This window comes from Dendropsophus ebraccatus, chromosome 5 (genome assembly GCF_027789765.1).
Source record: "Dendropsophus ebraccatus isolate aDenEbr1 chromosome 5, aDenEbr1.pat, whole genome shotgun sequence".
Classification (NCBI taxonomy): Eukaryota; Metazoa; Chordata; class Amphibia; order Anura; family Hylidae; genus Dendropsophus; species Dendropsophus ebraccatus.
In genome coordinates, this window is record NC_091458.1 from 151,362,697 (window position 1) to 151,388,995 (window position 26,299).

General features: G+C 44.6%; 1 protein-coding gene across 1 annotated transcript in view; it reads right to left on the bottom strand.

Moving 5' to 3' along the window:
• The window catches only part of CLSPN (claspin), a 48,015-nt gene that overhangs the window by 4,416 nt on the left and 17,300 nt on the right, over nt 1-26,299 (bottom strand). Inside the window, exons 9-20 of the mRNA XM_069971648.1 lie at nt 24,157-24,348; nt 23,766-23,962; nt 15,824-15,978; nt 15,073-15,131; nt 14,721-14,905; nt 14,409-14,572; nt 12,622-12,851; nt 11,527-11,632; nt 10,037-10,112; nt 1,364-1,476; nt 1,047-1,211; nt 848-969 (exon numbers count right to left, since the gene is read on the bottom strand). Of these exons, the coding sequence (XP_069827749.1) occupies nt 848-969; nt 1,047-1,211; nt 1,364-1,476; nt 10,037-10,112; nt 11,527-11,632; nt 12,622-12,851; nt 14,409-14,572; nt 14,721-14,905; nt 15,073-15,131; nt 15,824-15,978; nt 23,766-23,962; nt 24,157-24,348 (1,764 nt within the window). The remainder of the gene's footprint in view (nt 1-847; nt 970-1,046; nt 1,212-1,363; nt 1,477-10,036; nt 10,113-11,526; nt 11,633-12,621; nt 12,852-14,408; nt 14,573-14,720; nt 14,906-15,072; nt 15,132-15,823; nt 15,979-23,765; nt 23,963-24,156; nt 24,349-26,299) is intronic.

Below are 26,299 nucleotides of genomic sequence, written 5' to 3' on the forward strand. Positions count from 1 at the left end.
GCACCCATATGCCATTAGTCAATCTATCAATGTAGTGGCCAAAGTAGTAGTAGGAGGGGGCTCTTATCACCAAAAACTACAGAGATTATTTCACCCAGATACTATCCAACCAGTCTACTTTCAGAAAAAGGATGGCCTGATGAGTCCACTGGCCAAATGGAGCAGCATATAGCAACAGAGGCTTTCCCCCAAACACTAAGGAAAGCTAGGAGATGCTGCATTGGACATATGTGGTGCGGTAATCATGTAGAGTCAAGAGCATAGGCTTGTCTACTGATTGGAGAGACTGACCACTGACTTATCAGATCCTTTGGAATCGGGAATTAATGCATGAATTAATTTTCTGAAGGGGTTAAAGTTTCATTTCATTCTTCTATTCATTAGCGTAGATCTCCTTAAACTTACCATGATTAGGAAAACTACAGGCTTACACCTACTTCAGCAGAAGCTGTCAAAGCTATTTATACTACCTGTAAGGAAGGAAAAGAAAATATGCGACAGGCCTGATAAGCAAGCCATGGCTGCCTCCTATGGGCACCAAGCTAAGAATTGACAAGCTTTTCTGGCAGAGGAGTATGGCCTGCATAGGTAATGAAACCTTTATTATATACTTCGAGTCAGCCTCCTAGCAGCAGGGCCTATACACATGGAGTGGTGTTGTGCAACGACAAGTAGTCTTGATTCCTCAGATCTGAATCACACACTTTCCATGTCACACTTCAATATAAAGGCTGAAAGCCAAAAGAGTCAATGTTTGAAGCTTTACTTTTCATATATTTATATACTAAAACCAGAGACTTTTAATGGATGACAGAGTACAGCACCAATATTATATTTTTAAACATACCGATATTCTTCCACCTGAATTTTCTCATCCTGCCCGGACCATCACTGTGAAGGTCTCCATCGGCTAAATACCGCTCCTGGTACAGCCGTAAGCGGCGCTTGTCTTCATCCATGGTGACCTTCCTAAAATTAAAAATCTTAAATTAATCCTTTAAGGCACCTGAAAAAGTAGTTTGTGCACTTCTGAATGAGATACTTACATGTGGATTTTGTTCACTTGGTCCTGGAGCTCTTCATCTGAAGGGAGTTCTTCATCCAAGGCTTCTTCTTCATATTCATCATCCTCATTTCCTTCATCCTCATCACCACTCCCAGCATCACTTCCTGAAAGTTCTGCCTCATCCTCCATGAAGTCCTGGAGCTTGCTGCAATTTAGAAATTAATTTCACATGTTTGGTATTGATCCAAGTTAGAGGTTCACCTAAAAGCTCAAACCCATGACCCCCCGGATTTTAGTCCCCACTTTCTATAGTTCAAAAGTATTCATTTATTTTGGGTTGTGGCTCTAACTTCTTACAGTTTTCTTTTTTTTCCTTGTTTCCTCAAAATCTCTTCTTCATCTTCATCATCCATCAAGTCTTCGCTTTGTTTTTCATCATCATCATCACTTTCCTCATCAGCGTCTCCTTCCTGTAATAAAAGCAATGAAATTTTAAGTATCAGATGCAAATTACTCAGTCTATTCTAAAACTATTGGCTTGTGCCCAAGTTAAACCATAGATTACAAAGTTATTTAATAATTCTTTATAGGGCAGCAGCCTTGCGCACATTAGTCATTTGTCTATATTACATGCATTACACAAGTCTACATCAGTTAGGCCGACATTAACGTGTCACTGTCGTATAAATTTTTTTTTGCAGGAATCAATAGTACAGGTGGTTTTAAGAAGCTTTGTAATTGGGTTTATTAGCCGAAAAATGCATTTTTATCATGAAAAAGCAGTTTGAAGTTCTTCCCCCATCTTCATGGTTTTCTATGGAGAGGGGAGGGGTGGAGGGAGATGAGGCAACAAAACAGAACAAAAAGTTAATTTACAGCTACATCACCAGGCTCTCTCCTCTGAAGTCAGCACTGACCTCTCTAACCTCTAAATAATGGCTTTCACACAGCTCCCACTGTGTAATCATTTTTTTCTCTGCTGATGACTAATCTCCCTCTTCCCTCCTCCCCCCTCCATAGGTTACACAGGGCCCGACTGATGTAAAAAAAAAAAAAAAAAAAAAAAGAGGATTTTTTACTCACCGTAAAATCTCTTTCTCGTAGTCTTCATTGGGGGACACAGATACCATGGGTATAGGCTGCTGCCACTAGGAGGCGCTGACACTAAGAGAAACAAAGGAAGTGACTCCTCCTGAGCAGGATATACCCGCCCACAGGCACTGAGCTAAACCAGTTTGTACAAGAGCAGTAGGAGAAGTCAAGAACAGGTAAAGTAGGAATAACACCAAAAACGGAGAAAACTACCATACTGAGGAAAAACCCCAAAAGAAAATGGGTGGGTGCTGTGTCCCCCAATGAAGACTACGAGAAAGAGATTTTACGGTGAGTAAAAAATCCTCTTTTCTCGTGCGTCTTATTGGGGGACACAGATACCATGGGACGTCCAAAAGCAGTCCATGGGGTGGGAAAGATAACCGCTAGACAAGAGCGCTTGGCGAGAAGGCACAGAATAGCACCAACACAACCATCAACTAGGAATAGAGCAAGGGATGATGCTGAATGCATCAGAGAAAACCCCTACAGGTCCGCAGCAAAGGAAAAAATGTCTAGTCCCTGGAGCAACGTGCTGCACGGCAGACAGAGTGGGTTGTGTCCGTCCTGGAAGCCAGCAACATGATGTAACATCGAGTCCAACAGAACTAGTAGGCTAGATGTGGGGAAAAAAAGCAGACGCCCAGCCAAGTGGGTGACCACAGGCGGCAGGGACTTACTCTGAGGTAGAATAGAATAAAAGGCAAATACAACCATGACGGGAGAGACTGGAAAATGTTTCATGGCACATAGAGGTCTAAGGCGTCAAATAAAGGAGAGAGGACAGAGCGTCTCTCATAGAAGGTGCCACATGAGATGCAGGAGAAGCTGCGTCCTTGACTATGGAGCTGGGAAGAATGGCCAGGCTGGAAGCTCCATGGGCCTAGGAGTACAGTCTTCACTGAGAAGACAAAACTTGAGCACAAGAGAAGCCATGGCCTATGACATGAGTTATCCCATCTGAGAAACACATGTTAATAAGAAGAATCAAGCTGTCCAAGCATAATGCAGTCCAGGGAAGGAAGGAAAAACAAGATCAGAATCTTGAGTAAGTTGTCCTGGAAGGAGTACAGTAGTACCTGGTACCCCGCAGTGCCCGGCAGAAAAGAGGAGCAGAGGAAAGCCGGTAAGCCGGGGAAAAAACAACTCCATGGGCTGTTAGAGCCTTAGAAAGGAGGTTGATCATATAAAACACTCCGCTCCAAGGAAGCCTAGAGGTACTCGAGAGCCTGGAGTCCCAGAAGAAAACTGTCAAGGGAGGTCAAGGTAAGGCTGATGGGCATGGGAGTTGTCACAGGACAATGGGCACAACAGGTAATACATAGACTAGAGTCCATATGTAAACTAGATCCAGAAACCAACGCCTCAAAGGGTGAGCAGAGACGTTGCTTGGTAAGAGCAGAACAGCAAATGTAAGTCCTGCCAGAATGGGCCAGTGAACAACCCTGTTTCCAAGGAGAGGAAACCCTTAAGGGATTAAGTTCTCAAGGAATCCACATGGGAGACAACATAAGGGAGGGGGATGGCCAGTCAACAACAAGACCAAGGACAAGGAATTCAAGCAGGAGTGCTCATAGAGGCCAGTGAGGGTCAGAAACCCACACCTGCCTGTCGGAAGAAGCTATTACGGAATAGCAGTCCTCAGGAGGATACTTATACTAAATATTCCATCCTCCTGGAGGAGGGAAGGGCTGCTTGAAGATTTTCTGACTGAGTGGTAAAAAACCAAACCCAGGATGGGGGGGTCATGCACAACAGTGCATTAAGCCAGGGAGAAGGAGTAATGGTGTAAGCGGGAGCACTGCAAAACCCTGAACTGAGAGCAATGCTTCATAGTCCATATGGCCAAGCAAGGACACCTGGAGAAGCTAGACCACGAAGAGACCATACACCTATGCTTAGGACGGTAGAGAAACAGTGCAGGCAGTAAACAGGAAATCCTCACCCTGTGACACTGCAGCTGCCTAAGAGAGAAGACTAAATACTTGCCATGTTGGCCATAGGCAGATGCAGAAGGAGAAGTCCTAAAGTAGCACTGTGATAGACATGTAGGCAATTGATGTCCTACATACACCAGGGGTAGAAGAAACCCTTTACTGTTTTACCTGAGGAGCAGAGAGGCCTCACTTCATCCAGATCAAAGAGGGGACGGCCTAAGCAATTCAAGCCATACTACTGGGGAACAGCCAGCGAGACAAATGCCAGAACATGGTAGTTATGCCCAGACAAAGGACAGAAGAACTACCCTGACAGTACCAGGATGAAATAGTGACCGGATCTGTATGCTGCCGGCCACTCAGAGGACCAGAGTATGAGAGTCCAACAGTCCAGGGGCAGGTAAAGCGAGGGGTTCTGTACCTCGTGTAGTGGGACACGTAGCAGGATGCTTGGGCTTTAGAAAGGATACAGCCCAAGAGGAATACAACAAGGTTACGCTGCCTGAGAGCAGGTAATGAGACTTGTTAGTGGAAACATATAGAAGACAACATGGTGTAGTAACAAGTTACCCCATGATGATCCCCTGAAGTGACAGGCACAGATCATGGAAGTCCTACGAGGATGAAAGGTAATATACAGGGTAACACGAGCAGAGTAGCTGCAAGCAGTAAGTAACAGAAGACCAGCATTCAAGAGATACAAATACCTGGACTGGAAACAGGTAACGTGCCTGGTCAGACCTGTAAACAGAAGCCTACAGTGTGTGCCCTGGGAGCAGGGAAGAGATCAGGACTGTGTCCCTATGTAAATGAGGACTGGATACGAGAACTGCCCAGCATCACCAGGATAGTGAGCAAACCTGAAGGTTGTGTATTACATTGTGTAACAGAATACCACAATCTGTGCACACCGAACTACAGGTAATGTAGTTGGAGCCATATCATGCAGCAGAGGGGAGAGGTCTGAATAACCTTGTACCGCCACCTGGGAGGGGGTAACATGTCCAGTTCTATGTCTGTGACATCATGTAGTAAAGGAATCTATGTCATGAAGATGAGAGGCAGGTCTGAAGCACCGCCCGCTAATGGGTGATGTGAGTGACAGGACTGGAAGCTCTGAGTAACACCGGAACAACGACTGGCAATGGGTGATGAGTCTGGTCCCATAACCTGTCTAACAAACCATGTAGCAGACGGTTCTGTTGTGAGAGCACAGGAACACAGCATAGTAATAGGTAATGTGTCTGGTTCCATGTCCTGCTTGCGACATCATTTAGCAAAGGATTCTGCCTCAAGAACACAGTAGTCCCCTTAGGAACGGTAATGTGTCTGGTCTCATGTCCTGCTTGTGAAACCATGTAGCAGAGGGTTCTGCTCAGAGATAGTTTGTCAACGAGTAACGTGTCTGGTTCCATGTACATACCGTGACACTGTGTAGCAGAGGGTTCTGCTCAGGGCACAGATACACTGTCTGGAAACAGGTAACGCGTCTGGTTCTGTGTACTTACCATGACACTGTGTAGCAGAGGGTTCTGCTCAGAGCACAGATACACTGTCTGGAAACAGGTAACGTGTCTGGTTCTGTGTACTTACCATGACACTTTGTAGCAGAGGGTTCTGCTCAGAGCACAGATACACTGTCTGGAAACAGGTAACGTGTCTGGTTCTGTGTACTTACCATGACACTGTGTAGCAGAGGGTTCTGCTCAGAGCACAGATACACTGTCTGGAAACAGGTAACGTGTCTGGTTCCGTGTACTTACCGTGACACTGTGTAGCAGAGGGTTCTGCTCAGAACACAGATACACTGTTTGGAAACAGGTAACATGTCTGGTTCCGTGTCCTGCTCGTGACACCGTGTAGCAGAGGGTTCTGCTCAGAGCACAGATACACCACCTGGATAGCGGGTAACGTGTCTGATTCCATGTACTTCTCGTGACACCATGTAGCAGAGGGTTCTCAGAGCACAGATACGCCACCTGATAGCGGGTAATGTGTCTGGTTCCATGAACATCTCGTGACACCATGTAGCAGAGAGTTCTCAGAGTACAGATACACCGCCTGGATAGCGGGTAACGTGTCTGGTTCCATGTACTTCTCGTGACACCATGTAGCAGAGGGTTCTGCTCAGAGCACAGATACACCGCCTGGATAGCAGGTAACGTGTCTGGTTCCATGAACTTCTCGTGACACCATGTAGCAGAGGATCTCACTGAGGGCACAGAAACACTGTATGGTGATGGGGAATATGTCTGTGCGTATGTGGTTGGAGGGGAACCAGAGTGTCTGTATATAAGTATTAATGTAATCTTATATATATAAAATCTGACACAGAGGTGTCAACCAGCACCAAAAATGCTGGATCTGCAGACCAAGGGTTGCTGGAACATTATATGGAACATTGGCCATAATAAAACATGATGCAAGCCATTCTCATATATGTAATGGTGTAATAACCACTTCCACCAGTAGGTGGCAGGAGAGATGCATCAAGTGTCCCAAGCTGCTGGAATAGAAGGGTAGTGTGTGTGGTAGCTCCATCAGGAGACCGCACACACACACATGGCAGGGGGAGGGGGAAGCAGCATCCCTCAGTGCAGGCTCTGGAGAGAGCCAAAAGGGGGAATGCCACGGTCCGCGCTGCACCCGAAAAGGGGCGGGGCCTACCGGAGGGGGCGGAGCATCTTACTGTGAAGGCTCCACGGAGAGCCACAGGTAAGATTAAGGTGGGATGCTGAGGCCCACCCGACTCCCGAAGGGGGCGGGGCCTGCCGGGAGGGGGCGGAGCATTCCAGTGCAGGCTCCACAGTTAAGAAAAAAAGGCGCAATTCTCCGGGCCGCGCGGCACCCGGAAGGGGCGGGGCTTACCTGAGAAGGCGGGGCATCCCCAGAGCAGGCTCCAGTGAGAGCCAAACATAATGAGAAGTAATGAAGAGGGCCGCGCAGCGCCCGAAAAGGGGCGGGGCATATCAGGAGGGGGCGGAGGTAGCCCTGTGTGTACTCTGGAGAGCCACAATATAGGGAAAAAAGGGCAGGATGCCGCAGCACCCGGTAAGGGGCGGGGCTTAGGGAAAAGGGGCGGAGCATCCTTTAGTATGGTCTCTAGAGCCACATGAAAAGGAAAAGTGCGGGAAGCTGCGGCCTGCGCAGCACCCAGTCAGGGGAGGAACATCCCTCACAGTGGCACCCAGAGAGAGAGACACTAATAAAAATAAAATGGTGGAGAGGGCTGGCCTGCTACCGACTGAGGGGAGAGGAGTATCTGCCTGGGGAGGGCTGCAAGTGACTGGAGAGGGAGAGCTGCTTATGTGGAGTAAAATGGCGGCCTGGGAGGGAGGGCAGGGGGAATATACTCACCTATATAGGAGCACATACTCACCATTGTCGTCTTCAGCCGGTGGGTGCCTCACCTTAACGCGCCAAGCTTTGGGGGGCGAGGCGGGAAGGGGCTGTGCGGATACAGAGTCCGCAGAAAGGCGACCAGATAGTCAGACTGATCTGGGGCCCTGGTGTCACGTTGCCGGCCGGTGGCGACCGAGGGGTCACAGCCCATTTACATTTATGGTCTGTTCCCTGGTCGCATAGTGGGGGGATCAGGGTGAGTTTTAGATAACCCACCGTGCCCAAGAATCCATAGGACCTAGAAGGAAAAAGAAAAACCAACTAACTAAACATAAAGGAAGAAACTGGTCTGGAGAACCCAGACCTGTGTCTGCCTCCTACTGACACTAAGCTAAACTGGTTTAGCTCAGTGCCTGTGGGCGGGTATATCCTGCTCAGGAGGAGTCACTTCCTTTGTTTCTCTTAGTGTCAGCGCCTCCTAGTGGCAGCAACCTATACCCATGGTATCTGTGTCCCCCAATAAGACGCACGAGAAAATCTGATGAGCAGTGAATGAGGGGGGGGGGGGGGGGCGGGGGAAAGTCTTTTTGAATGCAGATAATGGCATATTTGCCTAATAAACCCAATTACACAGTTTAAGATCACCTGTACTATTGATTTATGCAAAAAAATAAATAAATAAATAAAAAAATACAACAGTGACACTTTAAGGTAAGAGCTGATCGTTATTCATTTGAGGGTGCTGAATTCATAAATAGCCATTTTCACCATTACTTCAGTTTTTTCCCCACAAATGGCTACCATGTATTTTACTCTGTTGCAGATTCCTGTATTAGTTTGTGTTTGTGGTGACCTAAAGCTACTACCAATAAGGAGAGTACATGAAATATCTATGCTACATGTCCATTGGACTGCAGCGCAATGAAAGAACACTGGATAAGACAACAATGGGCAGCCAGAGAGAATTTGACGACAAGAAAAATAAAGAAGTAGTTCAGCAGAAAAAAAAAAAAAATCTTTCAAATCAACTGGTACCAGAGATTTGTAATTTACTTCCAGGGACAAAACCCCATAGAAAACCTCTCCTGCTCCCCAGACTGAAGAATACACCACTTCCTGCAGGACACACTGCTTATGAAGTTAGGCCTGATGAAGATGTTTGCCAAGGCTCTGGATAAAGATGTTGCTTGCTTCAACTATAGCTACTCGATATTTCTATGACGGGCACACAAGAAATTAAAAGCCGGTATTTTTGCTGACCCTCAAATAAGGCTTTTATTGTAAGCAAGAATTTTTTGGAAACCATGAAAACCTTGGAGAAAGATGCTTGGTGTGCTTTTTATTATGTTGTAAGAAGCTTTCTTGGCAACAAAAAGCATAGACAACTACGAGGTTCTAGTGATTTCAAATGGGGAGCAAAATAAACACTTAATAAATCATTAACTTTTTAGAATAAAGAAATTTAGTGCTACTTAACTGTATACTGATGAAAATAAATATTAGGGTGACGTGATGGACAATTGGACTTTATATTTATAATCAGTAACCTCAAATATAGATTAAATCAGTTAAAAAAAAAATCCTACACCGCAGGCAAAAACCCCTGTAGTTAAATGGGCACAGTCATTAAAAAAAATAAAATTGATAAGATTTTTATCCCTTTTGCTGTGAAACCAGAAAAAAATAAAAATTGTGTGTGTGGTGAAATTGAAAATAAAACTAAATTTTTTTTATTTGGGGGGTGGGGGGGTGTTACACTGTTCGCCCTAGGGTAAAACTGACTTGTTACGCATGTTCCTTAAGTCAGTACGATTACAACGATATGCAACTTGTGTAACTTTTATTTTATATGAAGGCTTTTAAAAAAAATAAAGCCTTTTAAAAGAAATAAATGTTCCTTAAAATTGCTCTATTGCCACGATTATAACGCTTTTATTTTTTGGTCTATGGGGCTGTGTATTTTATATCAGCACCTTGTTTGCGTATAAGCGACTTTTTATTACAATTTTTCTGGATTTGATGCGACCAAAAAAGCACAATTTTGCACATTAGATTTCCTTTGCGCTTACGCCATTTACCGTGCAAGATCAGAAATATGATAATTTTATAGTTCTGGCGAATACGTATGCGGCGATACCAAATATGTCTTTTTATAAAATGAGAAAAAGGGGGTGGTGATTTAAACTTATTAAAGGGAGGGGATTTTTTATTTTGTTTAATAAAAAAACAAAAAAGAATTTCCATTGAGATCTATGCAGTATAGATATACTGTATAGGTCAATGAGATCAGTGTTCTATTGCTCTCGGCTGCTGCAGCCAAGAGCAGTAGATTACTGAGCCGGGATCAGCGGCATTATGGTGCAGACCCTCGGCCGTATAGGTAGCAGGGGCCGCTCCTCTGCAATCGCATCCCAGGGGGGCGGTCTTGCTACTGGGCCACCACAGATGAGGGAAAACAAGCATTTAAATGCAGCTGTAGATAGCACCCGAGATCTCAGCGGTTCAGAGCGGGGTCGCTGCAAGCAGGCTATCAATTCGAAAACTCCTTGAATATGTTCTTTACTACAGGATGTGCATGTGAAGTGTAATTCTTACTTGCATCCTGACTAACCTTCCTTAAAGTCCTTTTTAAACGCTACACATTAAAGGTTTCACCAACCTTTTCACTGTCTGATTCATCACATGGAAGGAGCTGAAAATCCCCAAACACTTCTTCCTCTTCTTCATTGTCCTCCCTGGAAATATTTGTGAATTAAAATAATTGATAAAGTTTAACAAGCATTACCTGAGAAAGGGGTACACGGGGCAGTATGGTTTGATCAAATTGTATACCAAATTCCTGGTGTTTGTTTTTAAAGTAGCTTTAGTATCAGCCATAGGTGTGAGGTGCAGCTGCACTCTTCTCTTCATTTCACATTACCTGAGAAGAATTGCCCAAAGCATCTAAGTGATGCTTTGGACAAACACACACAACATTCACACACAGAATATCAGCACATTTATACAGACTATATAGTAATACTAACTATAATGAATGCTGAAAATGTAATTGTAAAACGCAGCGGTGGGAGCGATTTATTTTAATTAGTATTGACTATTCACTCCTCCGTGTCAGTTTTTACTGTCAGGAAATCAGGAGGCCTCAAAAGGCTTCAGGAGACCATCAGGATTTCCTGACAGTAATCAGTTTTTACCTTCAAAAACAATTTTTTTCTCCCTGATCAGAAAAAAAGTACTGTTTTCAATATGGTCTAGTCTGCCAAAATACATCTCAAGTACCCACATCACCTCTAGTGTACCATGCTACCGTCTCCCCCTTGTGTACCCTGCCACCGTGTCCTTAGTATACTGTGCCACCATCTCCCCCTCATGTACCGTGCTACCGTCAGCCCATCGTGTACCCTGCCACTGTACTGTGACACCATCTCCACCTCATGCCATGTGTAATCCTCTAGTCCAGAGGTAGGAAACCTTGGTTCTCCAGCTGTTTCAAATGTACAACTCCCATCATGCCTGGAGAGCTTTAGCTTTGGCTGTCCAGGCATGGTTAGAGTTGTACTTTTACAACAACTGCAGATCCAAAATATTCCCTTCCCTGCCCTATTCTGTTGGAGAACTACAACTCCCATTATGTCCTGCATATTACCACACATCATGCTGGGAGATGTATTCTTACCGTGCTACTACCTAGCCCCAAACCACCCCCCCCCCCCAATGTCTACTGTGTCATTCCCTAATCTGTTGCAGAACTACAACTCCCATTATGAACTGCCAACAGGGCATGATGGTGGTTGTAGTTCTGCAACCTAGAGAGAAGCAGGCTGCAAGACTACAACTCTCAGTATGAACTGTCAGTAGGGCATTATGGAAGGTGTAGGTCTGCAACCAGGGTGGACACAGGTTGCAAAAGTACAACTCCCATCATGAACTGTCAAGCAGGGCGAGGGAGGAAGGGGGGGGTGACGTCCACATCAGGAAAGCGTCCAGAGTTCCTGCGCTCCCATAGACTTCTAGAAATATGAGCCATGACTGGTTGGTATGGGCAAAGCGTACACATTTGATGGCACACAATCAATCAATATCATATTTTTCATCTTAAATGAGTGTTTAACAAAACAGAAGAAAAAACTCTTTCATATAGCTAGTTACCGTTCTACAGGGATGGAAGCCACACCGACTTCACGCAACTGATCCTCTTTCTGTGACTGTGATTTCACTTTGACCAACCCTGTGGACTCTTGCGTTGAGGAATCAGCTGTACACACAAAAAGATAGTGTAAAAGGAGGTAAGCTTTCAAACAATTTCCCACTACCCTGGTGTAAAATATCTGTTCTTTAACAGTACTATTTTTAAGGTAGTGACTGGTGTTCCTCTGTCAATGTGTCTCTATCACATATTCACATGTGCTGTTCTCATACAAATAACATGTGGAGTAACTACTGTAATATAGTGAAGGGAAACATAGGATAGCTTACACTTTTTATTCCTATTTTTAGCTACAAAACCTGCATCAATACTGTATGTTTTAAAAGCCTTTTTAGACTAATGCTTTCTAAAATGATTGATAGCATTGAGGCACCAGTGATTTTCTATTTGTATAAAGCAATCCTAAAAGTGCAACTGGGAGGTACTGCAACCATTAAGTATTGTGCATGGGTCCCTATTACAATCTGTACACAATACTTTCCAGGCTCAGAAACTGTACTGTCTAGCGTTCAGAAGTGCCTCACTTTACACTCAATGTCAGATTGAGCAGGACCACTTTAAAGGGGTTATACAGCGCTACAAAAACATGGCAACTTTCTTCCAGAGACCGCACAGCTCTTGTCTCCAACTTAGGCGGGGTTTTGCTGCTCAGTTCCATTGAAGTGAATGGAGCTTAATTGCAAACCGCACCTGAACTAGAGACAAGAGTCGTGTTGTCTCTGAAATAAAGTGGCCATGTTTTTGTAGCACTTTAACAGAGGTAATGTTAAACCCTTTCCAGGTCAGAGAATTGATTATGTGCAGGGGTGACTACATGATAAACTGCATCTCCTCATAACATCTTCATATTAAACATTTAAAAGGATCTCCTAATAGTGTGTGGGAGCACATCATCATCATCATCATCCCCGGGGTAGAAGGCTGGCTGCAGTTAGTTCATAAAAGACAAAGACCAATGCTAAATGATTGATTTAAAAAGACATTTACCAGTATGCGATGTTACACCTTTAAATTTAAAATGTGGAAGCCTGTTATACCTTGTGATACAAATTTCCCAGAGCATAACCCCAGCAGCTCATCCATGGCGTCTTTCTTGGACACATCCTCATCCTGTTGACTGGTGTCTGAGAGGGAGCCACGGAAGTTTCCTGAGCACAAGTCCAGCAACTCTCCCATAGCATCCATGGCATTCTCATCCATTGTATCCAGCACCAGCCTTTGCTTAGCAGAGCTGTATTTACTCCTGTTGTGTCCTACATTTAGGAACCTTTTGAGACAAATATAACTGTTTATCTACTGAAACTTTAATAAGTTAATGACGGAGCAAAAGTTGCAAAATTGTCATGTTCGCAAACCCATGTAAAAGCACTACTTTAAAGGGGTTATCCAGCGCTACACAAATATGGCCACTTTCTTCCAGAGACAGCACCACTCTTGTCTCCAGTTTAAATAGGGCCTATGCCTTTAGGTCCGCCCATTCTAATGGCTGTGGAGGGGATGGGGCCTAGATGGCAATGTCATCACAGAGGGGGGCAGGGCCTACAGCACAGATGTGGATGAAGTTATAGGGCACCATGGCCGATAAGCCCCTTCCCTACGGCATAGTCCACCAACAATAATATGCATTTTTGAGGGAAGGGACCACCGGTAAGATATGAAGTGTCCAGAATATAAGCTTAGTGTCACTGTTTTTTTTTTTTTTTTTTTTTTTTGCAAAAATCAATAGTCCAGGCGATTTTAAGAAACTTTGTAATTGGGTTTATTAGGCAAATATGCCATTATCTGCATTCAAAAAGACTTTCCCCAGGTCCCTCCCTCCTCCCTCATCCACTGCTCATTATCAGGAAATCTCGACTCTCACATCAGTCTAGCCCCGTCTGTTCTATGGAGAGGGGAGGGGGAGATTAGTCGCCAGTAAAGAACAAAGGATTACACAGTGGGAGCTGCATTAAAGCCAGTATTCAGAGGTCAGAGGGGTTAGTGCTGGCTGCAGAGGAGATAGCCTGGTGATGTAGCTGTAAATTAAAGGCGTACTCCAGCAGGGGGACATTTTTTTCCTGGGACCAGGGAGGTGGCTGAGGGAAACGACGTCCACTCACCACCCCGGTTCCAGTGGCGGGTCCCGCATGGCAGCGCTCCGGTCCCCGGCCGCTTCCTGGTGTCTGACGCGGGCCCAAGACGTGACGTCTCAGTTCCGCTCAGCCAGTCAGTGACAGAGGCAGGATCTGAGCAGACTTGAAACGGATATCGTCTCAGTCATTGACTAGCTGAGCGGACCTGAGACGTCACGTCTCGGGCCAGTGTCAGACACCAGGAAGTGGCCGGGAACCGGAGCGCCGCGATGCGGGACCAGACGCTGGAAGCGGGGAGGTGAGTGGACGTTGTTTCCCTCAGCCACCTCCCCCCCGATTACCCCTTGAACTCTGTTGTCCTGTTTTAGCGCCTCATCTCCCTCCACCCCTCCCCTGCCCATAGACAACCTTGGAGACGGGGGGAGAGCTTCAAACTGCTTTTTCATTATAAAAATGCATTTTTCGGCAAATAAACCCAATTACGAAGTTTCTTAAAATCGCCTGGACTATTGATTTCTGCAAAAATAAAATTTTTAATGACAGTGACACTTTAAGAATGGTGCTGAGAACTCCTTATATGGAATGGGGGAGACAAGCCCCATGGACTATAGAACACAAAGGACAGGCCTATCACCAGGGGTAGAGAACCTTGACTCTCCAGCTGTTGCAAAACTACAACTTCCATCATGCCTGGAAGTGGTATGAAAGGAATTCCAACAGTTTGCTTATATGAACATAATGGTAAATCCTACCCATCGGCATCCAGTAACTGGCTTTGTGTGTCATCCTCCAAAGAAAAGTGGAACTGAGAGTCTACACCAGCACAGGCAAAAGATGCTTTCGGCTCAGGTGAGGCATTGTACAGATCCTGCGAATCCTCTACAGGAAGCGATGGTTCCGACATCTTTCCTGAGCTCTGAGATTAATTCAAAATTAAAATTTATTAAAATCGCTGTTGTGTCTTAACTATGCAAAAACCACAGGCATATTAATAAGGAGCTATTAGATACACAACAACAAAAACCTTACAAAGACATTCAGCGACAAGTACTTCATAATCTCACCTTCGATGCAGAGCTGAGGAAGTTTGCTTTAAAAGTAACTGGGGAAGGTGACCGGAATCCCCCATCAGGAAGAAGGGAACTTCGTCCACCCTTGTTGAGAGGTTGGTATGAAGGTATCATGGACCCAATAAGCTCAAAGCTGCTGTTGTGACTGTTGTCTTTCGTCATAGGCAAAATAAAGTCATCTTAACACATTGGGAGAGAAGGGGGGAAAAAAATTATATATATGTTTGTTAGAAGTTTTCACATTTTTTGCACACACTATATATAATATAATAGATATATATATATATATATATATATATATATATATATATATATATATCTCTATATCACACAAAATGGTAGTTACCGAGTTTGTCGTTCCCTTTACACTCTTCATCATGCTCCATCTTGTCAGGTATGGAATCGCTTAAAGACAAAACAGTTCTCTATTAAACTAATGGCTTGGTAAATGTGACGATACAACAATTTAAAGAGACACTGGCCCAGATATACCAAGATGGTTGTCATTTTTGACGCAGTTGCTGTGCGATAGTTTGATGGACATTTTTCTGGCACTTTCACTAAAATTTGTGTACAGAACAGTCATCATAGCTCCTATTTGTACCGATGATTGTATTCGAGTTAAGAGCCATATAGTGGAAGACTTGCATACTCTTAGCTAATCACTCAACTGCTTGCTCATAGATACAGATTGTGAATGGGCCGAGGTCAGTGGTGTCAAACTCAGGCTCTCCAGCTGTTTCAAAACTACAACTTCCATTCTGCTTTGGCTGTCCAGGCATGATGGGCATTGTAGTTTTGTAACAGCTGGAGGGCCCAAGTTGGAAGCTGTGGCCTAGCTGATAGCTTACAAAGAGAGCAGGGACTAGCCGATATAAAACCTCTACCGTTTTTTGCTTTGTGCCTTGCAATTGTCCTTTTACCTTTCTTGCTGCTTATGTCAGAACTCTATGTCCAGCGCCTGCAACGTGCAAGGACAATGCAAACAGTTTTACTGTGCCTAAATACTGACCACAGATCCACAGCTAGTAAAGGGACTAGAGAAAATGAGACACAACCAACTTCAAACACTTTGGAGCAAAAGTTTAACAGCTTACCCGATTTTGGTTGAGCTGTCTTTAAACAGCATCAGAGTCGAATCTGTTGTTGTAGGCCTGGGCAGAGAAATAATCACTTCCGTTATACTACTGTCACCCACACCATCTTTCGGCTCCTCTTCATTTCCATCATCTCCAAGGAGATACTCTGAAGTCTACAGAGGCCAAACAAAGAAATTAATCATTACTCATAGCACCACCTAAAAACAAGTGAGTTTAAGGCTTTGATATAAATGGCCAAACTTGTTTTCAAGTTTCTCACCTACTTTCCCCCGAAACTAGAATTATACATTCTCTAAAAAGTGTCCCTGTCGTTACAACTTTCAAAATCTAAAATCAACAGTAGATGTGATATAAAGTAAGTTTGCAATTTACAATAATTTTTTTTTTTTTTAGTTATCATGGAAGTTCTGACTTGTTTTCTCAAAAAACAGGAAACAGTCAGAAAATAGGAAGTCCTGTGTATCCCAGGACATACGAGCGCTCACACAGAGAAGGCTGTCATGGGACCGATTGACACATTGAGCCGTGACTCTCTGTACTGGACAGAATTCCTGTGTTTAGTCTCTTTCAGCCAGCACAAGTCAGAAAATCTGTCTTCAGGAGACTGGACCAGGATACAGTAAGTATAGCTGTTATACAGCTGCCTTCAGGAGACTGGACCTGGATACAATAAGTATAGCTGTTATATAGCTGCCTTCAGGAGACTGGACCTGGATACAGTAAGTATAGCTGTCTTCAGGAGACTGGACCTGGATACAATAAGTATAGCTGTTATATAGCTGCCTTCAGGAGACTGGACCTGGATACAGTAAGTATAGCTGCTATATAGCTGCCTTCAGGAGACTGGATTTCTGGTAAATCGAGCTTTGTTTTACAGCATGATTAAAAAAAAAAAAAAAAAAATTATGTATATTGCAAACTTGCTTTATTTCAAAGGCCTTTGACTGAGTAAGCTGGCCTTTTCTCTTCACCACACTCAAGCAACTTTGTCTTGGACCTCGCACACTGGCTTGGATTGGTTCCTCTATACTCTCCCCCCTCAGCTCAGACCTCGTTCAATGGCCTTCTCTCTGCATTGTTTCCCATATCTAATGGAACACAGCAGGGCTGCCCCCTTTCCCTCCTCATCTTTAACTGTAAGAAAACTTACAAAAATCTGAGGCACTCAATTTTGATGTTACATTGACGTACCCAGGTTTCCAACTCCCTCCATTCACTTCTGTCATAATTTAAGGCGAACTTTCCGCCTATGCTTAAACTCATTGAGACATGTTTTTTTCTTCATAGTCCATTTAAACAAATCTATGTACAAAAAGGTAGCACATCAAGAAAAAAAAAATCTTTATTTAAATAGCCTTACAATACACAAAATATATACAAAACAGGAGCAGTAAACCTAGGGAGACAATCCCTAAATGCTACTCAACATTAAGAACACTAAAATGTCATCCTTGGTCCAGCTGGCGTCCCAGCCCGGACTCAACACCCTACCTTACCCCGGACACAGCACATGATTAAAATGCAAGAAAAAATCCTCAAAAAGAGGTTTTTTTACTCACCGTAAACTCTCTTTCTCTTAGTCTTCATTGGGGGACACAGATACCATGGGTATAGGCTGCTGCCACTAGGAGGCGCTGACACTAAGAGAAACAAAGGAAGTGACTCCTCCTGAGCAGGATATATATAACCAGTTTGTACAAGAGCAGTAGGAGAAGTCAAGAACAGGTAAAGTAGGAATAACACCAAAAACGGAGAAAACTACCATACCGAGGAAAAACCCCAAAAGAAAATGGGTGGGTGCTGCGTCCCCCAATGAAGACTACGAGAAAGATTTTACAGTGAGTAAAAAATCCTCTTTTCTCGTGCGTCTTATTGGGGGACAGATACCATGGGACATCCAAAAGCAGTCCATGGGGTGGGAAAGATAACCGCTAGACAAGAGCGCTTGGCGAGAAGGCACAGAATAGCACCAAGACAACCATCAACTAGGAAGAGAGCAAGGGTTGATGCTGAATGCATCAGAGAAAACCCCTACAGGTCCGCGGCAAAGGAAAGCGGGTCTAGTCCCTGGAGCAATGTGCCGCACTGCAGACAGAGAGGGTTGTGTCCATCCTCGAAGCCAGCGACATGATGTAACATTTGAGTCCAACAGAACTAGTAGGCTAGAAGTGGGGAAAAAAGGCAGACGCCCAGCCAAGTAGGCGACCACAGGTGGCAGGGACTTACTCTGAGGAAGAACAGAATAAAGGCAAATACAACCATGACAGGAGAGACTGGAAAATGTTTCATGGCACATAGAGGCCTAAGGCGTCAAATAAAGGAGAGTGGACAGAGCGTCTCTCTTAGAAGGTGCCACATGAGATGCAGGGGAAGCTGCGTCCCTGACTATGGAGCTGGGAAGAATGGCCAGGCTGGAAGCTCCATAGGCCTAGGAGTACAGTCTTCACTGAGAAGACAAAGCTTGAGCACAAGAGAAGCCATGGCCTATGACATGAGTTACCCCATCTGAAAAACACATGTTAATAAGAAGAATAAAGCTGTCCAAGCATAATGCAGTCCAGGGAAAGGAAGGAGCTGGAGGAAGGAAAACCAAGATCAGAAACTTGAGTAAGTTGTCCTGGAAGGAGTACAGTAGTACCTGGTACCCCGCAGTGTCCGACAGACAAGAGGAGCAGAGGAAAGCTGGTAAGCCGGGGAAAAACAACTCCATGGGCTGTTAGAGCCTTAGAAAGGAGGTCGATCATATAAAACACACCGCTCCAAGGAAGCCTAGAGGTACTCGAGAGCCTGGAGTCCCAGAAGAAAACTGTCGAGGGAGGTCAAGGTAAGGCTAATGGGCACGGGAGTTGTCACAGGACAATGGGCACAACAGGTAATACATAGACTAGAGTCCATATGTAGACTAGATCCAGAAACCAACGCCTCAAAGGGTGAGCAGAGACGTTGCTTGGTAAGAGCATAACAGCAAATGTAAGTCCTGCCAGAATGAGATAGGTTTGGAGACGATAAGAGGTAGGGCCAGACATGGGCCAGTGAACAACCCTGTTTCCAAGGAGAGGACACCACATGGGAGACAAGATAAGGGAGGGGGACTGGGAGCCCCATGTGGAGAGCATGGGCGGTCAACAAGAAGACCAATGACAAGGAAGTCAAGCAGGAGTGCTCATAGAGGCCAGTGAGGGCCGGAAACCCACACCCGCCTGTAGGAAGAAGCAGGACTGGAGGATACTTATTATACTAAATATTCCATCCTCGTGGAGGAGGGAAGGGCTGCTAGAAGATTTTCTGACTGCGTGGTAAAAAACCAAACAGTGCATTACTCCAGGGAGAAGGAGTAATGGTGTATGCGGGAGCACTGCAAAACCCTGAACTGAGAACAATGCTTCATAGTCCGTATGGCCAAGCAAGGACACCTGGAGAAGCTAGACCACGAAGAGACCATACACCTATGCTTAGGACGGTAGAGAAGGAGTACAGGCAGTAAACAGTAAATCCTCACCCTGTGAGACTGCAGCTGCCTAAGAGAGAGAAGACTAAATACTTGCCATGTTGGCCATAGGCAGATGCAGAAAGAGAAGTCCTAAAGTAGCACTGTGATAGACATGTAGGCAATTGATGTCCTACATACACCAGGGGTAGAAGAAACCCTTTACTGTTTTACCTGAGGAGCAGAGAGGCCTCACTTCACCCAGATCAAAGAGAAGAGGCAATGTGGCTGGTACTGACCAAAGACAGCTACCTGAAGTAGTGCACCATGAGAAAATAAGACCAAACCTTGCGGAGGACCATCCGCAATATAGCAGAGGGGACGGCCTAAGCAATACAAGCCATACTACTGGGGAACAGCCAGCGAGACAAATGCCAGAAAATGGTAGTTATGCCCAGACGAAGGACAGAAGAACCACCCTGACAGTACCAGGATGAAATAGTGACCGGATCTGTATGCTGCCGGCCACTTAGAGGACCAGAGTATGACAGTCCAACAGTCCGGGGGCAGGTTAAGCGGGGGGTTCTGTACCTTGTGTAGTGGGACACGTAGCAGGATACTTGGGCTTTAGAAAGGATAAAGCCCAAGAGGAATACAACAAGGTTACGCTGCCTGAGAGCAGGTAATGAGACCTGTTAGTGGAAACATATAGAAGACAACATGGTGTAGTAACAAGTTACCCTATGATGATCCCCTGAAGTGACAGGCACAGATCATGGAAGTCCTACGAGGATGAAAGGTAATATACAGGGTAACACGAGCAGACTAGCTGCAAGCAGTAAGTAACAGAGGACCAGCATTCAAGAGATACAAATAACTGGAGTGGAAGCAGGTAACGTGCCTGGTCAGACCTGTAAACTAGACAAGTAAACAGAAGCCTATAGTGTGTGCTCTGGGAGCAGGGAAGAGAACAGGACTGTGTCCCAATGTAAATGAGGACTGTATATGAGAACTGCCCAGCATCACCAGGATAGTGAGCAGACCTGAAGGAAGGTGTTACATCGTGTAACAGAATACCACAATCTGCGCACACCGAACTACAGGTAATGTAGTTGGAGCCATATCATGCAGCAGAGGGCAAAGCTCTGAATAACCTTGTACCACCACCTGGGAGGGGGGGTAACGTGTCCAGTTCTATGTCTGTGACATCCTGCAGTAAAGGAATCTATGTCATGAAGAGAGGCAGGTCTGAAGCACCGCCCGCTAATGGGTGATGTGAGTGACAGGACATGTGTTGTGCTCGTGACATCCTGTAACAGAGGGGGAAGCTCTGAGTAACACCGGAACGACTGGCAATGGGTGATGAGTCTGATCCCATAACCTGTCTGACAAACCATGTAGCAGACGGTTCTGTTGTGAGAGCACAGGAACACAGCATAGTAATAGGTAATATGTCTGGTTCCATGTCCTGCTTGCGACACCATTTAGCAAAGGATTCTGCCTCGACAACACAGTAGTTCCCTTAGGAACGGTAATGTGTCTGGTCTCATGTCCTGCTTGTGAAACCATGTAGCAGAGGGTTCTGCTCAGAGACCGTTTGTCAACGAGTAACGTGTCAGGTTCCATGTACTTACCGTGACACTGTGTAGCAGAGGGTTCTGCTCAGAGCACAGATACACCACCTGGATAGCGGGTAACGTGTCTGGTTCCATGAACTTCTCGTGACACCATGTGGCAGAGGGTTCTGCTCAGAGCACAGTAAACTCAGTCTAGTAGCGAGTAACGTGTCTGGTTCAGTGTCCTACTTGTGACACCATGTAGCAGAAGGATCTCTGAGGGCACAGAAACACCATAAAATCTGACACAGAGGGGTCAGCCAGCACCAAAAATGCTGGATCTGCAGACCAAGGGTTGCTGGAACATGATATAGAACATTGGCCATAATAAAACATGATGCAAGCCATTCTCATATATGTAATTGTGTAACACACTTCCACCAGTAGGTGTCAGGAGAGATGCATTGTGTCCCAAGCTGCTGGGAATAGAACAGTGTGTGTGGTAGCTCCATCAGACCACACACACACACACACACACACGTGGCAGGGGGAGGGGGAAGCAGCATCCCTCAGTGCAGGCTCTGGAGAAAGCCAAAAGGGGGGATGCCACGGTCCGCAATGAACCCGAAAAGGGGCGGGGCCTACCGGGAGGGGGCGGAGCATTCAAGTGCAGGCCCCACTTAGGAAAAAAGGCGCAATTCTCCGGCCCGCGCGGCACCCGAAAGGGGCGGGGCATATCGGAGGAGGCGGGGCATCCCTAGAGCAGGCTCCAGTGAGAGCCAAACATAATAAAAAGGAATGAAACGGGCCAAGCAGCGCCCGAAAGGGGTGGGGCATACCGGGAGGGGGTGGAGGTAGCCTGTGTGTACTCTGGAGAGCCACAATATAGGAAAAAAAGGGCGGGATGTCGCGGCACTCGGTAAGGGGCGGGGCTTAGGGGAAAGGGCGGAGCATCCTTTAGTATGGTCTCTAGAGCCACATGAAAGGAAATGTGCGGGAAGCTGTGGCCTGCGGAGCACCCAGTCAGGGGAGGAACATCCCTTACAGTGCAACCCATGGCACCCAGAGAGACAACTAAAAAAAAAATGGTGGAGAGGGCTGGCCTGCTACTGACTGAGGGGAGACCTCGAAAATGGCGAGAGAGGCGCATCTGCCTGGGGAGGGCTGCAAGTGACTGGAGAGAGGGAGAGCTGCCTATGTGGAGTAAAATGGCGGCCTGGGAGGGAGGGCAGGGGGAATATACTCACCAGGTAGGAGCCCATACTCACCATTGTCGTCTTCAGCCGGTGGGTGCCTCACCTTACGCGCCAAGCTCTGGGGGGCGAGGCAGGAAGGGGCTGTGCGGATACAGAGTCCGCAGAAAGGCGACCAGATAGACTGATCTGGGGCCATGGTGTCACGTTGCCGGCCGGTGGCAACCGAGGGTAGACAGTCCATCTATATTTATGGTCTGCCTCCTACTGACACTAAGCTAAACTGGTTTAGCTCAGTGCCTGTGGGCGGGTATATCCTGCTCAGGAGGAGTCACTTCCTTTGTTTCTCTTAGTGTCAGCGCCTCCTAGTGGCAGCAGCCTATACCCATGGTATCTGTGTCCCCCCAATAAGACGCACGAGAAATTTCTTTTGTAATAGTTTTGGGGATTTTTTTCTTGCATTTTACTCATGTGCTGTGTCCGGGGTCAGGTAGGGTGAGTCCGAGCTGAGACGCCAGCCGGACTAAGGATAACATTTTAGAGTTTTTAATGTTGTGTCTAAATATTTGGGCTGTGACTGACACATAGGATACTAATTTAATTGCAATACCCATGAAAATTTATATCTGTCAAACCCATCTTTTATGATTGTTTTTTACTGTGGTCATTTTTTAACTTTATTCAGATGAAATATTATATGTATTGGTACCTATTTATACATAATAAAAATTATTATTAGCCCATTTTCCTTTTGTGTAAAATATAGTGTGGGTTGTTTTATTGATAAGGTGACATCTGGTGGTGCAGGGTGGTACTGCAGCATGAGTTATGCGATTACCCCGTCCCCCTTATCTCAAACCTGTGTGTGTAATTTTTAATGTTGAGTAGCATTTAGGGCTTGTCTCCCTAGGTTTACTGCTCCTGTTTTGTATATATTTTGTCTATTGTAAGGCTATTTAAATAAAGATTTTTTTTTAATTGATGTGCTACCTTTTTGTGCATTTGCTTGTTCTTCATAGTCCTTCTGTGTTTCTTATATGCATTGGTTTAGCACTCAAGTTATAGGGTGGTGCCAACTATACTCTGTGTTGGCGGATTTGTCTAGATGGCACAAGGGCACCTTTACTTGGTTTGGGCGCTGCTCTATTTTCAAAATGAATATTTTACCCCGCTTGTTATACCTTTGTCCTATTCCCGGCAACTCTAGTCACTCCTTACCAAATTTATATGGGCACATAAACAACCTCGGTTGGCAAAATCTGTACTGTATCACTCTAAACTATGGGGAGGCTTAGGCCTTCCTAACCTTTATCGATACTACATTGCTACCTATATTTCCAGGGTGCTAGACACAAAGTTGTGGGTTGGCCTGGAGAGAAAACTCTCACCTTTTTTCTTTGTTGGCGGCCCCATGGATAAAAGTCCAGCCCGTTTTGTCGGTCCACACCCCACTATTGCAGATTTGCCATAAACATTTCTCCTCAGGCTTTCTAGCTCCACACCCTTCTCTGCAGTTCCCTGTTTTAAGTAATCCTTCTTTCGCAGCAGTCACTGAAGACCCAGTGTTTCGCGCTGGTAATTTTCGAGTCACCTCCTTTCTCAAGGGCTCTCTCTTTCTGACCTCGATGATCTCTCGGACCCCTTCCAGTTGGGGTTCTGAAGGTCATTGCAGCCCCATTATTTTCTTCTTTCCCTCCCTACCCTACCCCTGGATATAAGCCTCTCCGGGGAACTCCAGCAAAGAAAAACAAACTAACATTTACCTCTGCATTGCCTTCTTCATTGTCTTGTTCCTCTTCCTCCTCCTCAGACTCATCGGTCATCTCTTCCTCCTCCTCCTCATCTTCATAACAATTTTCATTGTCCAGATTATACAATGCTTGTCTCTTCTGACGCTCCTCAAGACGTCTCTGTTTCATTGCTTCCTGAAGCTTTGCCTTAAGAACCAGAAGCTTCTCACCTAGTTAAAACAAAATCAAAGTGTTTAAAAAAAAAAAAAAAAAAAAAAAAAAAAAAAAAGAGACTTAAAACAGTATTACACGTACTATTATATACAGTGTAATATATGAAAAAAATTAATAATTTTTTTTTTATATTATATATCTAAAATCATCAATAGCTATACATGTGTACCCATATATTCAAACGCATTACCTGGCTTTCCGTGAACTTTTTTTTCAAGGTTTTCGACATCCACAGTAACAGGCACAACATCTGCCTTTAGTTCTTCTTTACCATCTGCATTTGTCTCCTTGCGAACAATGTTGAGATTAACTTTCTTCTCGGCCACAGCCTTTGCTTTGTGCAAGCTATGTTTCAGGAATCGTTCCTTCAGTGCTTCAAGATCTGAGACATTAGAAAGATTAGAAACCAATTCAGACCAATAAAACAAAGTAGATCATGTCTTTTTTATAAAATATAAGATTGAGAAATAAAATGAGAGATATCTTTATTGGCTTACCAGAAACATGAGATGTACAAGCTTTTAGAGGCTACTACATTAGGCAAGTTTACAAATGAATGCCTAAAAGACTGGAATAATATTCCTAAAGTGTTACACCAAAACATGTAAGGGGCATGGGGATATCATTACAATAAACTAAAGTGCTAAAATTGTTACAAATGAAAGGTCAGAGGTGAAGACTGCTGTGTTGTGAAGTGTCCATGTAATGGGTCATAAATCCAAGTCTAAGGCCTTATGCACACGTTAAATTTTTTTTTCAAGTCCGTAGATGCCTTCCGCTATCCACCTGTACAATGCACTGAAAATTACAGATATGATATACGGATGCACTACATAAGCCCTTTCTCCTTCCCCCCCCCAACAAGTCAATTATAACTCAACTCGAATACGGATCCTTGGATTATAGGACGTGCTAATAAGGCCTTACACTGTTTGTCACTAGATTTCATGAGATACTGCATTTGACACAACTCTGTGTTAAGACTTATTCACACGTCCCAAAATCTATGGATCCGTAATTCCGTATTTGAGTTAATAGATGATAATGTGCACTCGAATACGGAAATACGGATATGTAGATTAGAGGGCATGTGAATAAGTCCTAAGACAGAGTTGTGTCAAATGCAGTGTCCCATAAAATCTAGTGACAGTGTTAGGCCTTATTCGCACGTCCCGTAATCCAAGAATCCGTATTTCCGTGTTCACGTTAGTGCACATTGTTGTCTATTGGGCTATTCACATGACGAGTAGATGGATACATGGATGCAAACCAACGATAAGCAAAAGAAGAAGAAAAAAAAAAAAAAAAGGACATGTCCTAGTGTGGGCCTAGTTTTTTTTTCAGATCCCCTCAGAAATCAACGAGATCCGCTAATTTTTTTACTGATTGTAACCTGTTTGGCACCCGTATTTCCATTAAAAAAAAAAATTAAATACGGATGAGTTATAATTGACATGTTGGGGGGGGGGAAAGGACTTACAGAAATACAGATGCACTACATATGTCCAATCCGTAATTTTTAGTATTCACCATAACAATATATAATAAATAAAAGTAATAAAAGCAATAAACAATGTAATTATCACTTTGATCAAGTTGCAAAGGCATATGGTTAAGAACATAAAGTTTAAAAAGTTCAAAATATTTCATACGATGTTAAAACTGCTTCATGTGCATCTGAATTGAACCCAAACAGTAAACATGCATTCGCACAGTGCGTTAGTGTTGTTCCACAGTGTGTGTTTAGAAAGGTATGTCACTAATAAGGTTTTGGTTGCAATATGAGGAGCACAATACTGACTGAAATATACGTAGTGTGAACCCAGCCTTAGGCTAGTTTTACACATACAGGATTACAGCGGATTCCATGCTGCAAGTTCCGCAGCAATTCTGTGTAGTGTCATTTTCTATAGGATTAGATACTTGCAGCAGATTTTTCATTCAGCTGTGAGTGTGTAAAACCCCATCCCCTATAAGCAGGTCAGAGTATGGACGGAGTATGAAAAATCTGATACGAGTATGTAATCCTATAGAAAATGACACTACATAGAAGGGCAGCGGATTTCACTGTGATTCTGTGTGTGTGAAACTAGCCTTAGTTCACACGTACAGGATCTGCAGCAGATTTGATGCTGTGTTCAGTTATTTAGATAAAATCTGCTGCGGATCCACAGCAGAATATCCGCTGCGGATCCTGTACGTGTGAACACACCCTTACACTGCACGTTAACAGGATTTATAGGAAGCTGCTCTGGGCATTAACGCAGTAATAGAAGAAGTTTGGTGCCGACATATGCAGGGGATTTACTTATTTGCAAACACTGCGCACAGTA